The sequence below is a fragment of the Sciurus vulgaris genome (genome assembly GCF_902686455.1).
Source record: "Sciurus vulgaris genome assembly, chromosome: 3".
Lineage (NCBI taxonomy): Eukaryota > Metazoa > Chordata > Mammalia > Rodentia > Sciuridae > Sciurus > Sciurus vulgaris.
The window spans coordinates 143,728,904-143,744,485 of record NC_136463.1 but is presented as its reverse complement, the minus strand read 5'-3'; the positions used below and the strand labels follow the sequence as shown (position 1 = coordinate 143,744,485).

Below are 15,582 nucleotides of genomic sequence, written 5' to 3'. Positions count from 1 at the left end.
CTGCTATATGCAAAAAAGGTGTATATGCAAAAAAAAAAAAAAGGAAATGTGATTTCATTTGTGGAAGAAATAACTGCACTCCCATGTTCACAATGTTCATGATATGCAATCAGTTCCCGATTGTGTATCATTGAATGGACAGATAAAGAAAATGTGGTGTATATATACACAATGGAATACCATTGGCCTTTAAAAAGAAGGAAATCCTGTCATTTGCAACAACAGGATGAACCTAAAAACATTATGAATACAAATAAGCCAGCACTGGAAGACAAATGCCCCATAATCTCACTTTAAAAAAAATTTTCATATCTATCTCTCTCTATATATACACACACACACATATTTAGTTGTAGGTGAACACAATAAACTTATTTTTACTTTTATGTGGTGCTAAGGAATCAAACCCAGGGTCTTACATGTGCCAGGTGAGTGCACTACCACTAAGCCACAACCTAGCCCCCATAAGCTCACATGTATATGGAATTTAACAAGGCAACTCATAGAAGTAGAAAGTAGGACGTTGGTTACCAGGGTCTGGAGTAGTGGTGGTGGGGACATTCGTCAAAAGATACAAAATTTCAAAGAGATAGTTAATAACAATGTATTGTATACTTGAAAACTGCTAATGGAGAATATTTTGTGTTCTCACCACACACAAAAAAATAATAAGACAATGCAAATGTTAATAGCTTGATGTAGTTATTCTGTGGTGTATGCATATTCCAAAGCATCATGTTATACAACATTAAGTATATGCAACTATTATTGTCGACCTTTATTTATTTATTTATTTTCTTAGTTTAGGGACAGAAGGGAAAAAAAACCAACTTTGTTATTTTCATTCCTTTGTGATTGCAGAAAAATGGAGGAACATCCTTTGGCCCCCAGAGGGCGCACAGTGATCAGCACTGAGGGTTTGATCCCTCTGGTGGACACTACAGGGTTAGCAGAGCACTAACAAAAACAAAACCCAAAACCCAGTAACCACGGTACGTGTCCATCTCAGAGAATATTCAATATAGGACACTGGTACACACAAAGCTACCTCTTGTGAAGTGTAGTAAATACACAAAAATCATAGAAATCTCTACTCCATCCCCTTCTGCAGAAATGGAGTCTGTCTCTCTTGGGTCTCTGTGTTATCTATGGTCTTTTCCCCCAGCACTCCCCTCCCCAGCACCCCACTGCCACCCCCACTTCCCCTTCCTGTGTGAATCTCTATCTAATTCCCTCACTGTCTCTGAGCAGGTGGGAGGGAGTCCACAGTGCTCCAGCCTTTCCTTCTTAAGGGAAATAATAATACTATTGAAAGTACATGGATTTGGGTACATTATGGAAATTCAGTTCTGGATGTTCCACCACAGGCTAAAACTGCAGATTTTCCCTTCAAGGAGACAAAACCCATGGAAACCCTTCCTGTATTCTCCCTAATATTTCAGTGACAGTTATTCTATAGACAGTTCTTAGATGTTTAGAGAAGTTCTATGAATTGAATAAGATTTTTTCCTTTCTTCAATATTTTATTGAATAAGTTTCAAGCAACATTAACATCATATTCACAGTAAGAATATCATACATCAATTTACTGCATGAATGTCATTAATTTACTGAAATTAACATTATGAACACATAATGGAAAAATATTCCTCAAAAGAGGAAGGTGAATGTTAGCCATCAATAGGACAAAACTATCTTCAAAAGATAGAGATAATGGGAAACAGTTGCAGTTTGGCTTACATGTATTTTGAGGTCAGAGACCTCTACGCCTGTGTCTCCAAAGGTGCCAGGTGTTGGACAAGGAGGCTCAGGAACGTCTCCAGCCGCTCCCTGGATCTGTATGCGATCAGTCCTCCCTTGTTGGCCCAGCGATCCACCCCAGCGGCGCCTTGGTTTTCCCTGTGGTACAGCAGCTGTGGCAAATCCAGCCCCGAGTCTGGATTCCTTTCTAAACATTCTTTCATGTCCACCATTCCCCCGCCCATGGCCCTTAGGATGGCATGAGCAGCACAGGAGTCCCACTTGAACGTGGTGTCTTCTGAAAAGATGTAAATGTCAACGAGGCCTTGGACAACACAAAGGCTCTTGTAACCAGCCCCAGCTGCCCGGAAGATCCTGTCTCCGCACACGCGCGCTAGCGCAGCCTTGATGCTCTCCTTCTCGCTGGTACTAATGACTGCTGAAAAAGCAGAGGCCTCTGACTCAGGGCTGGAGTTCTCAGTCCGCTTTTCACTGCCATTTCTTTTACAGATGGCATGCTCAAGTGAATGGATATTGGTCCCCATGTAAGAAAGGCCCCAGTAGCACTGTCCTTTCCACCTATGGAAGAAAAAGTTCAGTCGATAGAGGTGATTTGCACATTTGTTTTTCATGAGTCATAGTGCTTCCAAACTTAATAAAATGAAAACAAACCAAAACTCAGTTCATCCTAGCATAACGAGTTTTACCTCCCCTAAGCCTAGAAATAGATCTCAAGTAGCTAATTCAGTTTTAAAAGTTACTCTTACGCATGCATCTGCCTGTGCTGTTACAATTAGGGATACTTCCACTTCTACTGCATTATCACATCAATCTAAGACAACATCAAAATATTTGTTTGATTTCCAGTCTCCAGAAACACTGCAAGCTTTTATTGCCACTTTTGGCATTTAAAGTTTAGTAGGGTAAAAGATGAACAGGTAAATCAATCTTCAAATGTCTTACAACCTATAACAAGTTTTTTTGTTTTTTGGTTACTCCTTTTTATTCTCTTGCTTACCCAGTTCCACTTTGGCTTCTAACACCAAGAAAGCTGGGACTCAAAATGTTATTATTTTGATCAACAATAGCAACAACAGTACCTTCCATTCATCTGTTCTTCACATACATTCTATGTTGGAAATTTTACTGTTTACAGAACAGGAAATGGAGACTTTGAGAAAATAAATAAGCTGCTGAGGCCCACCAAGCTTGTAAGTGGTACAAATCTGCATTCAAACCCAGGTGATCTCACTCTAGAATCTGTGGCACCAAGTACTTTGGTGACCATCTCCATTTCTAGGTCATGAGTATGTCTCATCCTGCCCCAATTCTTTTTAATTTCCTAATGACCTTTTAAAGATGACACAAACATATTTTTGGTTTTGAAGAAAACAGAGGTAGAAGAAAAAAATCAAAATTCCAGAGTTGTAAAGAGCAAACTATTCTTCCCTGAAGTGACTCAAAATTCAATAAAAATATGTAGTTCTATATAAATAGAAAAAAATGACCTATTTCAATTTTAAAAAGTTAAAAACAACAACAACAACAACCACCTTAAGCTGCTTCTATTTGAACCCTGCCTGCCCTGGAATCAACCCAAAGCCCAGGCCAAGAATCAGAGGCAGTTGTTGTCCTCACCACCCTCTATGCTCTGTTCAGGAGTCTGTGGAAAGGGCAGAGGGAGAGGAGGCAGAAAGGGAAGTGATGCTGACAGCATTCATGAGGAGAGATGCCCCAGAGGTAGGCTCTGATCCTGATCACAACTGTCAACGTTTTCACTGGATATTTTTCACATTTTGTTTTAAGTTTCTTCTAAAATTATACAAAAAGTTCAACTGGCTATATAGTTATGACAGATGACATCTATCCTGGTCCAAAGTGTTAGAAGACCATTTTAGTACCATTCTAATTTATTTATTTTGTGGTACTGAGGATCGAATCCAGGACTTCACACATGCTAGGCAAGTGCTATACAACTGTTCCATATCCCCAGCCCTTTTAAAAAGTATTTTGGGATAGTGTCTTGCTAAGTTTCTCATCCACCTTCAAACTTGTGACCCTCTTACCTCAGCCTCCCTAGTAGCTGGGATGACAGGGACATGCTACTGTGCCCAGCAGCACCATTTTATTAATCTGGTTCTGAGTGCATTCTAGAAATGGAGAATAGGGTTGCTATCTCCCAAATGTAAACCCATGATATCTCCGAGAGAGTATTTCTTTTAAAATTTCTACCTCACATGCACTTTGGCCAAATAAAATTTTGCCAAATCCAGGACTGAAAATAGAAAGAACTTTAATTCAAACATGCATACTTTTAGTGGGAACACCAAAATGTATGGTGGGAATATCATGTAGTGATCATCCTGACCGTAAGCAAAGCTGAGGAAGTAAATTCCAAAGACTGTAATAGACAAAAATGTTCATCTTTTACCTGAGAGTGTTTAGGTCTCGTGACACAAAAGGTTGATTGATGACTCCCATCAGAGGCACCCCTGTCTGTATGTCATAGACACCAATTAAAATAGTGACACACTGAAGTCCAGAGGGGAATATTCCTTGGTTGGATTGAGTATCAGCAGAACCTTTAATATACTGATAGGTTGAATCTGAAAAATGAAGTAAAGGTGTTGGGGTTCAGGTAAAGATTATGTAGAAGATAATGCTGAATATATCTATAAATTTTGCCCAATGTGATCTCTATTTTTTAAATATTTTTATTAGTTGTTGATGAATCTTTATTTATTTATTTGTATGTGGTCTTGAAAAATCAAACCCAGTGCCTCAGACATGCTAGGCAAGTGCCCTACCACTGAGCCACAATCCCGCCCTGTAATTTCTCTTTTCTTTTAATTGACTTTAGCAGGTTTTAATTCTTGGATATCACCTGTATCAAATTGTTACTTGGCCTCCTATATTTCAGTCTTAAGCTGCTTATGTTTCATTCTCCTGACTAAAGAGAATTGAAGGAGAGGACCTGTCTATAGTTCCTGCAGCATGTAGTAGAGCACCTTCATTATAATAAGCCCTCAAATATTCGTCACAGGTGGAAAGCATTTAAAAGCTAACAACTCAGAATAATGGATGAGATTATTTTAGAACTGTTATTAACCAGAAGACTAGTACAATGAGAGATAGAAAGGCCTTCTTCCAGCAATCTGCCAGAGGCAGAATTATCTTTTATTGTTAGTATTATTTGGTTCCTCAGGGTCCAAGAGGGAAAGGCAATGATGGTGGCATAAAAAGAAAGAAATTAATGGTGCTCTTGTGAAAAAGAAGTGGAAGAGCTGTTTCCTCTTCAGAGATGGATATGCCAGCAGGCACATGCCAACATCCAGGGGGTTAGCACCCAATTAAGGATGAGACCGGCAGAAGATGCAGAGAGCTAGAGAACAAAAACAAGAACCAAGAAACAACTGGGTATGATTGTGCATGCCTGTAATCCCAGGATCTCAGGAGGTTGAGGCAGGAGAATTGCAGATTCAAAGCGAGTCTCAGCAACTTAGCAAGTCCCTAAAGCAACTTAGTGAGACCCTGTCTCAAAATAAAAATTAAAAAAAAGGACTGGTGTTGTGGTTCAGTGGTCAAGCGCTCCTGGGTTCAATCCTTGGTACCAACAAAACAAAACAAAACAAAACCAAGAAACAGGAAATTCTTGCCCTTCAGAAATCATAATTGATGTAATTTCCCCTTAAGTAATGGAAGATTTTGGGAAAGACTCTTAGTTTCCACATACATTGACTGAATGTTATGCAATTCTCTAATTAAACTCCTATTTCTTTCTCTCTCTCTTTTTTTCCTTGATGAGGTCATGCTATGTTGTCCAGGCTGGTCTAGGACTCCTCAGATCAAGTTATCCTCTTGCTTCAGCCTCCCAGATGGTCAAGACTAAGGCATGCACTACCGAGCCCAGTCAATTAAACCCATTTTTATAACACTGTTAATGTTCTTTCACGATGGAAAGGGTGAAGGAGTTTGTCTGCTCAGTAAAATGTGTCTAGTGGCAAGAACACAAGCAACAATAGGTATTGGCAAGGATGTGGGGGAAAAGGTACACTCATACATTGCTGGTGGGGTTGCAAATTAGTGAAGCCACTCTGGAAAGCAGTGTGGAGATTCCTCAGAAAGCTTGGAATGGAACCACCATTTGACCCAGCTATCCCACTCCTTGGTCTATACCCAAAGGACTTAAAATCAGCATACTACAGAGATACAGCCACATCAAAGTTCATAGCTGCTCAATTCACAATAGCCAGATTGTGGAACCAACCTAGATGCCCCTCAATCGATGAATGGATAAAGAAACTGTGGTATATATATATATATACAATGGAATATTACTCAGCCATAAAGAATGATAAAATTATGGCATTTGCAGGCAAATGGATGAAATTGGAGAATATCATGCTAAGTGAGATAAGCCAATCTCAAAAAACTAAAGGATGAATGATCTCGCTGATAAGCGGATGTTGACACATAACAGGGGGTGGGAGGGGTTAGTGTTAGGGTTAAGGTTAGGGTTAGGGTTAGGGAGGGAGGCAAGAATGGAGGAAGGAAGGACTGTATAGAGGGAAAAGAGGAGTGGAGGGGTGGGGGGAAGGGAAAAATAACAGAATGAATCAAACAACATTACCCCATATAAATTGATGATTACTCCATGCACAAACAGAGAAACAACATGTATCCCATTTGTTTACAATTAAAAAAAAAAAAAAGAAAAAAATGTGTCTGGTGGAATATGGCAGGGAGGTGGGAAAAAAATGGGGGAGCGTGCAAAATATCTGGGATTTGGTATTAGTGGCATCACTGAAGAAAAGGACCACATTTTTAAAACAATGAGCAATAGATTGTGTGCCTACCACAATAAAACAAAAAACAATGGTAAGATCTACACAGGCTTGCAAACTGACTGTTCTGCTTGATCAATACTGCTCTGATTGTTGATTTGTTTAAATGAATTAGTAATCAATGGTTAAAAACTGGGAACTTTTGGGCTGGGGCTGTAGCACAGTGGCAGAGTGCTTGCCTAGCATATGTGAGGCACACATATAAAAATAAACAAGTAAGATAAAGGCATGCTCTCCATCTACAACTACAAATTAAAAAAAAAAAAAAAAAAGAAACCTTGGGACCATTTCACTTAAGACCCTGGATTTTGCTTTTTTTATCCTCCCACAAAATCTGAAGATCTGGCCTGTACTCCCAAACAGCACCATGTGCTCTCAATTGTCATAACGGCTGTCACTTCATGTCCTCACTTATGTACCAGTCTGGCCCTTCTGTGGGCCTGGGTAGTATATATGCACACCTGTTATAGACATGGGTATAAATGTGCATATGTGCATAGATATAGTATATGTATATACACATATATCTATAACCAACACATCATAATACATCTCAACTCTTAGCATTTTGAAACTTTAAAATTTTAAATCTTCTAGAAGAATTAAACTATACTTTCAATAATTTTTATTTTTCCAAGTCAAAAAAAAAAAAAGAAAGAAAGAAAGAAAGAAAGAGGATTGTGCAGAAGAACAAATACACAGGAAACAGAGCAAACATATTCTCCTGTACTTACCTATGGGATCCACCCAAATTCCTATAAGGTCCTGTGGAATGTTGATCACTATCGAATCCAGAGCTGGGTCAGCAAAGGCGACGTCCTGATGAACAACCTTGGCTAGTGCTTCGGCTGCTGACTTGTTACCATTAAGGACTTTGCTAAGAAGCTGTGCTGTTTCTTCCTCTGTTGAACACAGTTTTATGGTAATCTTTTCCCCTAGAAAAGACAAACTAAAATCCATTACATCTCGAGAACTTCAGTGGAGAAAGAACAACAGAGGGGTGGGAGTAAAGAGAGAGACAGAAGGAGGCTGCAAAAGCCATGTCCCTGCATTAGGTGAGGTCAACATATCCACACTCATGGTTCCTAAGCCTGAGGACCACCAGAATCACCTAGGGAGCTTCACCAAGTCACAAATGGCCAGTCACCTGATGCCCTTAATCTCAGGGTGGGGTATAGGCCTTGAAAGACTGACTCCCCAGGAAAATGTCAACATAGACACAATTTTGTGTCGATTTTAAGAGGGTTCACAGACCAGTTAAAAATCCTTGATAATTAATCTTTATTTATTTTTGTCTTTTTAAAATTTAATATTTTAAAAAGGCAAATTAAGAGTATAAAAAGAAACTTCAATGGAGAAAACAAGAAACTCTTTTAAAAATTAAATAAACATGGCACTTTGGGGCTTTTTAGATATACAGATCCATACTCCTTACTACCCTATATGTTTCAGGGACCAGCTGCATCTGTTATCACCCAGGAGCTTGTTATAAATTCAGAATCTCACTGGGTGTGGAGGCTGAGGAAGGAGGATTGCAAATTCAGTGCTAGCCTCAGCAATTGAGCAAGACCCTGTCTCAAAATAAAAAGTAAAAAGGACTGGGAGTGCAGCTCAGTGGTAGAACACCTTTGAGTTTAATCCCCAATGCCATTAAAAACAAAACAAAACAAAAACAAAAATAAAAAAAACAGAACTTCAGGCCTTACACCAGACCAGACCTACTGGATTTTAACAAGATCCTGATGTAATGATATGATCAGTAAAGTTTGGGAAGCACAGTATGAATCTATTACAATGATGACTTTTTTTTTTTGGTGGTGGTGGTGATTGGACACAGGGCCTCACACGTGCTAGGTAAGCACTCTACCCTTGAGCTATATCCCCAGCCTACAATGATGACTTTGAATCGGCAAGAAACACTTAAATTCAAATTAAATTAGACTATTAAAGTTAGGGAATAATAGTATTAATAAGTGCCACATACTGAACACTACTTTGGGTTTACTAAAAGTCACAGGATCATTGAAATGAGTAAATCATATCATATCACTCCTTGGATTAAAACAGGCCAGTGAATCCCCACCAAACTTGGAGGGAAACCTGAACTCTGGCCAAGATCCCATCCTGCCTGGACTCACGCCATCCACCACGGTCTCTCCTCTTCCCTGCTCCACATTTCTTTGCCCTTTCGACAAACGGGAAAGTAGATGTGGAATGGCTTTGTGTCCCTATAATTCTGGATAAGTGATGTATAGAAATAACTTTGTAAAATAGTCAAATGTAGGATGTTTAATGAGGAATTCTTGTGAGTTAATCACAGGAGTTATTTTTAACTTTCAGCTAACTCTCTCTTCCTACGGAGTGTCTATTATGGTTTAGATATGCGGTGTCCCCTGAAAGCTCATATGTGTGATAATGCAAGAATTTTCAGAGATGAATAGATTATGAGACATGAAACCTATGTCAGTGGATTAATCCACTGATAAAAATAAACTGGGTGTAATTGTGGACAGGTAGGGTGTGGCTGGAGGAAGTAGGTTACCTGGGGCCTTTTACCATGATGTTCTGCCTCACCTGGGCACCCAGAGCTGTGGAGTCAGCTGTCTATGGAGTAAAACCTCTGAATCTGTGAGCCAAAATAAACTTCCTACTTGTCACGTCTTTTGATCACAGTGACAAAGAGAGTTGACTAAAGCAGTATTATTAGAACCAAGTACATTTTTAATGTATTGCTCATGAAGGAGATTTAAAAAGGTTTTCAGAGTTAATCCAGAAACTCATTTTTTTCTTTGTAAAAATTCATTTTCTTCCTTTGTAAATGTGTTTCCCAATATTTGACTATTTGTCCCATGAACAATGTTTAAGAGTCATTATTTTAGTCTTCTCATATTAAACAAAAATCCCAAACAAACTAAAAATGAAAAATTTCTCCGAAAATAATCAGATAGATTATGATATTTTCCCCCAAACTGCCATGGAACATAGAGGTCACTGAAGGGCAATATGCCTGTAGGAAACAAAATAAATAAGATTAAAATCTTGGCATTGCTAAGTGAAATAGGCCAAGCCCAAAAAACCAAAGGCCAAATGTTTTCTCTGATAAGTGGATGACGATACATACCGAGGTGGGGTGGCGAGGGGCGGGGAAGAGAAGAATGTAGGAACTTTGGATGGTGTAGAGGAAAATGGGGCGGGAGCGGGTGGAGGAAGGAAAGATAGTAGAATGAAACAGACAGTATTACCCTATGTATATGTATGATCACATGAATGGTGTGAATCTACATTGTGTACAACCATAGAAATGAAAAGTTGTACCCCATTTGTGTACAGTGAATCAAAATGCAGTCTGTAAAAAATTAAAATTTAAATAAAAAAACAAATCTTGGTATTGGCCCAGCACTGTGGGGTGCTGTGGTATCTCCAGCCATTCTGGGGGAGGAAGCAGAAGGATCACTTAAACCCAGGAGTTCCAGACCTGTCTGGATAACATATCAAGACAGGACTCTGAGATTCTGTCTCAAGCAAAATAAAAACAAACAAAAAATAACAAAACCAGCTTGCCACTAATTTACTTCAAGTACCTTTACAGAGGTTCTGAGACCTTGAGAAACAATGGTTCGAGATCACTGAGCAGTTCAGGGTCAAGGGCTCCCAGGGGGTCCATAAAAGGACTTAGACCTGAAATTGTCTGTACATCCATGTAGCTGTGCATCTTTCTGGGGGCATCAAATAACCTCCATTAGGTTCCCAAAGGGCTGTGCAACTTTTCCAAAAAGTAATTTATTAATTATTTAAAGCCACAGATTTATATTTAAAATGATACATGGACATGCTGAATTATTCTAAGAGATCACATCTCTCTCTTAAATGGCATGATATTCTGAGGTACAGATTGAATGAAGCTTCACATTCAAATATGTACTGTTGACTTTGAAAGGTTTCCAAACATCCACGTATTTCATGCTGTAAGTTGGAGGTCAGAACCTCATACCATGCTTAAGTTACAAAAATACATTAAGATTTTTATACTTACCCAAATCATTAGTAAACTCATTAGATTCTTCTCCAAAAATATTTTTTTCCAAGCCTGGAAACTGAATGATTCAGAATATGACAAAAAGCAAAACAACAAAACCCCCACACATGTTCAATTCCCAATAGATTTCCATTTTACATTTCAAGTTGAACAGCACAATTAGATTTGAATTTCAGAAATTTCCAACTGTATAAACCAATTCAAATACAAAAAATGACACCAGCTTGATCCAGTGCTTAGTTCTCTAATATTTTCCTGTTTCTTTGCCTCTCTAAAAAATCCAAATCATGGTTGAAGTCTGGTTTTCTTATGTCTTGTTATCCTCCTATGGAAGGGTCCTAGAGCTAGGATGCTTGCAAAGGAGATATTGTAACCATCATCTTAAATGGCACCTTAGTATCTTGTATAAGTTAATATTAATGATCAAGTGCCTGAAATTATTGAGACTAGATAGAAGAGATAAGAGGGTAATGCTGGATTTTATTTTTCATTTCCAAGGGTGTTTCTGCTCCTGCCAGAAATATCATTAGCTTTCAGGCTAGGAAGATATAGGGAAAAAAAGAGGTAGAAATACTTTATTGACCAATAATTTATATGTCAATATAAAATAAATAAATTGAGTCAAGTAAGAATCTTCTCTCATCTTTATATGATCAGGAAACTTTCAAATACATTTTGCTTCTGATCCTCACTAGTAAGGATCATTTTTCTCAAAACATTTGCTGAAGCATGCCTGTAATCTTCAGGAAGCTGAGGCAGGAGGATGGCACATTCAAAGTCAGCCTCAGCAACTTGTCTCAAAAACAAACAAACAAACAAACAAAAAAGAACGCTAATGTGGCTCAGCGGTAGAGAGTTCTGGGCTCAATCCCCAGAACTACAAAAATTAAAGTTAAAAAATAAAAATTGCCTTGTGATATGCATGATGTTCATAGGGAACAAAAGTAAGGAAATGCTTTAAATATTTGAGCTCAGTCATCTGCAGATGGCCAAAAGCTTTAATAATGCCCAGAACCACTTGGAGGTTTATTTTTTTGTTGTTTGATTTGGTTTTGTTTGTTATTTTTTTCCTATTTTGCAAGATGATACAAGCCAACAAGGGCTGGCAACTATCCTATTCATCGAGGACTGAAACTCAGTCTCCCAAGTCTGCTTAAACATCTGTTTCTGAGGGGCCAGGACATAAGGGTCATGAAATAAAAATATTTTATATAATTGAAAAGGAAAACTATTTGTTCATAAGTTCTGGCATTTACTTCATGAATAAACAAGTGCCTGAATTTGTTATAATGTCTGTGGCAAATATTAGTCCATAAAAAAAATCAATGTCAATAAATATCTAATCCAGTTGCTCAACCATCATTTGCACTCAATTATCTTGATTAGTAACAAACAAAAATAAGTTTGCTTCATTTAGTTTTTCTGATGTAGATATTATAGTGTATGAGGAACTCAAAAGTTTGCAGAAATTTCATGGGGTCATCGATTCTTGTCTCCTGCCTATGGTTAAGATTTTACTTAAATGATGGCCCATATTTCAAGCATTTCATAGAAAATATTCCAATAATTTAAAATGTTTTCTATCACAAAGTTCTATCCTCAAAAATCTAAAAAGAATTATTAGATTTTCACATAAAAGGCAATATACTTTTGAAAAGAATATAGACTCTGGCAATAGAGCACGGTGGCATACACCTGTAATCTCAGCAGCTTGAGAGGTTGAGGCAGAAGAACGGTGAGTCCAAAGCCAGCCTCAGCAGTTTAGCAAGGGCCCTAAGCAACTCAGAGAGACCCTGTCTCTAAATAAAATACAAAAAAGGGATGGGGATGTGACTCAGTGGTTAAGCCCCATTGGGTTCAATCCTTAGTACCAAAAAAAAAAAAAAAAATAGACTTTGGAGTCAGTTTGCCTGTGTTCAAAAACTTGCCCTGCCATTTGTTTGCTGTGTAACCTTAGGCAAGTTACTTAAGCTCTCTTTGGTTCCTTCTGTAATTCACTAAGTCATAAAATTACTAAAAGGGCTAAATAAGTTACCCTTTTCAAAGTCCTTAGAACAATGTCTGGTATACATTTAGCATTTATAAGTGTCTGTTATCATCATTAGTATGATCTCTTCTACTACCACTACTACTACTACTAGTACTATTACTACTACTTATGAATACTGTTTTGTGATTCAGCTTAAGATACACAGAATTACAAACATTGTTAGTTATGACAATGTTTTTCTAGTAAAACAAAGGGAGACTTTATCCAGCTACAAGTCCCATAACCAAGGCAAACATCGGATAAATGATTAAATCCAAAAGTTAAGACCTACTATATCAAGTTAAAAAAAAAAAAACAAAAACAAAAAACAGGTTACAAAACAATGTGCTCTCATTTCTGATGAGATAAATGATAGGAGTCACGCACACACGTACACAAAGAAAGGAAACATTCTAATAATATTTAGCAAACACAGTTGTGGTTTTCTCTAGTTGCAGGGTAAAGAGGGCTCAATTTTGCTTGTGTTCCAGAGAACACGTATTATTTACTAAGAGGAAACTCATTAATAAAAGAAAAATTTTTGTGATTATTCTTTTCTTTTCTGTACTTAGAAGATTTTCTGCAGTGAACAGTTTTTTAGCATTGTAATCCAATCAAGGGGGGAACCCAAGATACTTATTTCAATCAAGATGCTAGTTTTCTGAGGAGGAATAAAAGCCATACTGTTCTATGAGGGGAAAAAGCCATTGGGGCAATTTTACAATTACTTTGACCGTGACATTTCTTACCTTGTTTTCCATATTCTGTTTTATAACTTCCTGCACCAGTACATCAGCCAGCGTCTTAAAATCAACTGTGAACTTCTTGTTCTTTTCTCCCTCTTTCTTTTCTTCAATGAGCAGCTGGAAGAGGGCTTCCTGCTGCCTGCAAGCCCGGGCAATGTTGGCAGCTTTCTCTGAGACGCGGAGCAGTTCCCGGAGGATCTCTGACATTTCTCAACTTTGCTGTTCAGTGGCAGCTACTGGTGGAATCGGCACCCACTTACTGGGCTGTCAGCTGTAAAGTGCAAGAATGTGAAAGAGAAAGCAGTTCAGAGAGTGATGTCAGGGTGCCTCACCCTACCAGCTACTTAGTCACAACCTCAGTGTGACTGGCTCAGTGTGGAAGGCTGTACATATAACCTGAAATTTGAAACTTAGTGTTTTTAAAATCTTGAAAAAAAAAATTGCATTCTCAAAAATACATTATACAAAGAACTGAATTATCAGTGTGAGAAAAATCCTTGAATGAGAATCAATATTATATTTACAGATTTCTAAACAGATAGGTAGAGCCCAAGGTTAAAGGAAAGCCAGATTCTTGTAATGACCCTAGTCTGACCACAGAGACTCAGCAGCAGGATTGAAGCAGTGCTCTTTCTTTCTCTCACCTTGAAAGGAAGAGAGAAGTGGGACAAATTTAAGCTATCAGTTCCAGAGCAACTTTCTCAAGTAGTAAGTAGCAAGTCAGGAAGCAGTGTGTCCTGCAAGACTCCTGGGATAGCAGCACAAACCATCTTCTAGCCAACTTATCCCTGCCCCATTGGGGGAAAAAAAATCCTATATCTATGGGCTCCTCCTACCAAGTGAAAGTCTAAACAGTAAAACAGTGAAACATGCAACTTGTTGGGACTTGAAAGGTCCTGGCTTCTAAAAGTGTCAGGCTACCATGCCTTGATCTATCTCTTGGTCCTATCTTGCAATTAGAGAAACATTTTTCACCAGTATTAAAAGTCTGAATAATTCCCATTTCTTGTTGTGGGAATTACTGTGAGGATTTTCCTTCCTGTTTTACAGTTAGGGAAAGGGAAGCTTTGGGAGGTTAAGTCACTTATTCAGGGTTACGCAAGACTAACTGCATAGGGTTCAGCATCAGTCATATCGACACTTGGGCTCTTTATTATCATGGGTGACAGATGTCTTCATGGAAAGAAGTTTCCTGAATGGACTACTGGAGACTAAAAACTAGAACAAATATAAAGATACTGATGCAACAGGTTAATTGTGAATTGTCACAATTAGTTCATCTTAAGTTTGCAAACAAAATATGTTCTCATTTTAAGATTATGGGTAAACCAGCATGAGACAGTATGTCCAACCTCAACAGCTATAAAAGGGCAGTGGATAAAACAATGAGACATCCTCTTTCTGATTATACATGTTTTAAAGTTAACATTCATCCTTGGAGGAGGCACTGTTGTGCACATGCTCACAAACAAGGAGATATCCAGAGGGCAATAAACAGAAGTATATCAAGGTCCCTAGAGAAGACAGCACCTTTTTAGTCTGTAACTCCAGTGGGTCCTTAATTTGGGTTAAGGAAATGAGTTGAGTTAAAAGTATTTCTGTACACAGTGGGTTAATATTATTCACAGGAAGAAAAAGTTGAAAATAATCTTAAACACTGGCAAAATGGTAAGATAAAATACTGTGAGGTCAGCAAAACATGTTTATGAAGAATACTGAATAACATGGAAATGTGCTAATACTACAGTGTTGAGTGGAAAAACAAACTATGAACATATATAGAGTAACAGTATGTTATCAATATTTGTTTACACAGAAAGAGAAAGAAAGGAGAAAGAGATTGGTAGGTGGTGGTTGAGTGATAGTTTTTGCTGAGTAGTCAACTGCATATGACTTTTTTCATTAGGTTTTTCTATTATTTTCAAATATTCCATAGTAAACATATTAATGCTTTTATAATAAGCAATGACATTTAAAATATCTTAAAGCACCTGTCCAAACAAACCGGGCCTTTGGTAACAACACAAAAAGCTTCCAGGTGGTAGAAGGGTGTACTTAAAACTAAAAAACCTCTTCCTACTTTAAATGCTTTTTCTTTGAGAAATGAATGATATGTGGGAAGATTCACTTCAGTTGCCTTGAACCTACACATTAAGAAAAACAGTTTCTTAGTAAGCTAAGGCACTT

At 38.0% G+C, this 15,582-nt stretch overlaps 1 protein-coding gene across 6 annotated transcripts in view; it reads right to left on the bottom strand.

Annotated features, from left to right (window-relative positions):
* Window positions 1-1,502: 1,502 nt before the first annotated feature.
* The window catches only part of INPP1 (inositol polyphosphate-1-phosphatase), a 35,173-nt gene continuing 21,093 nt past the window's right edge, over window positions 1,503-15,582 (bottom strand). For 4 of the 6 annotated variants that reach the window (XM_079135519.1, XM_079135524.1, XM_079135520.1 and 1 more), the window contains 5 exons: window positions 13,399-13,666; window positions 10,618-10,678; window positions 7,319-7,519; window positions 4,172-4,346; window positions 1,503-2,319 (listed from right to left, as the gene is read on the bottom strand). In XM_079135519.1, the coding sequence (XP_078991645.1) occupies window positions 1,764-2,319; window positions 4,172-4,346; window positions 7,319-7,519; window positions 10,618-10,678; window positions 13,399-13,602 (1,197 nt within the window). In that variant the 5' untranslated portion in view covers window positions 13,603-13,666 and the 3' untranslated portion in view covers window positions 1,503-1,763. Of the gene's footprint in view, window positions 2,320-4,171; window positions 4,347-7,318; window positions 7,520-10,617; window positions 10,679-13,398; window positions 13,667-13,979; window positions 14,040-15,582 lie in introns of all 6 variants that reach the window. The other 2 variants (XM_079135522.1, XM_079135523.1) reach the window with 1 other exon arrangement.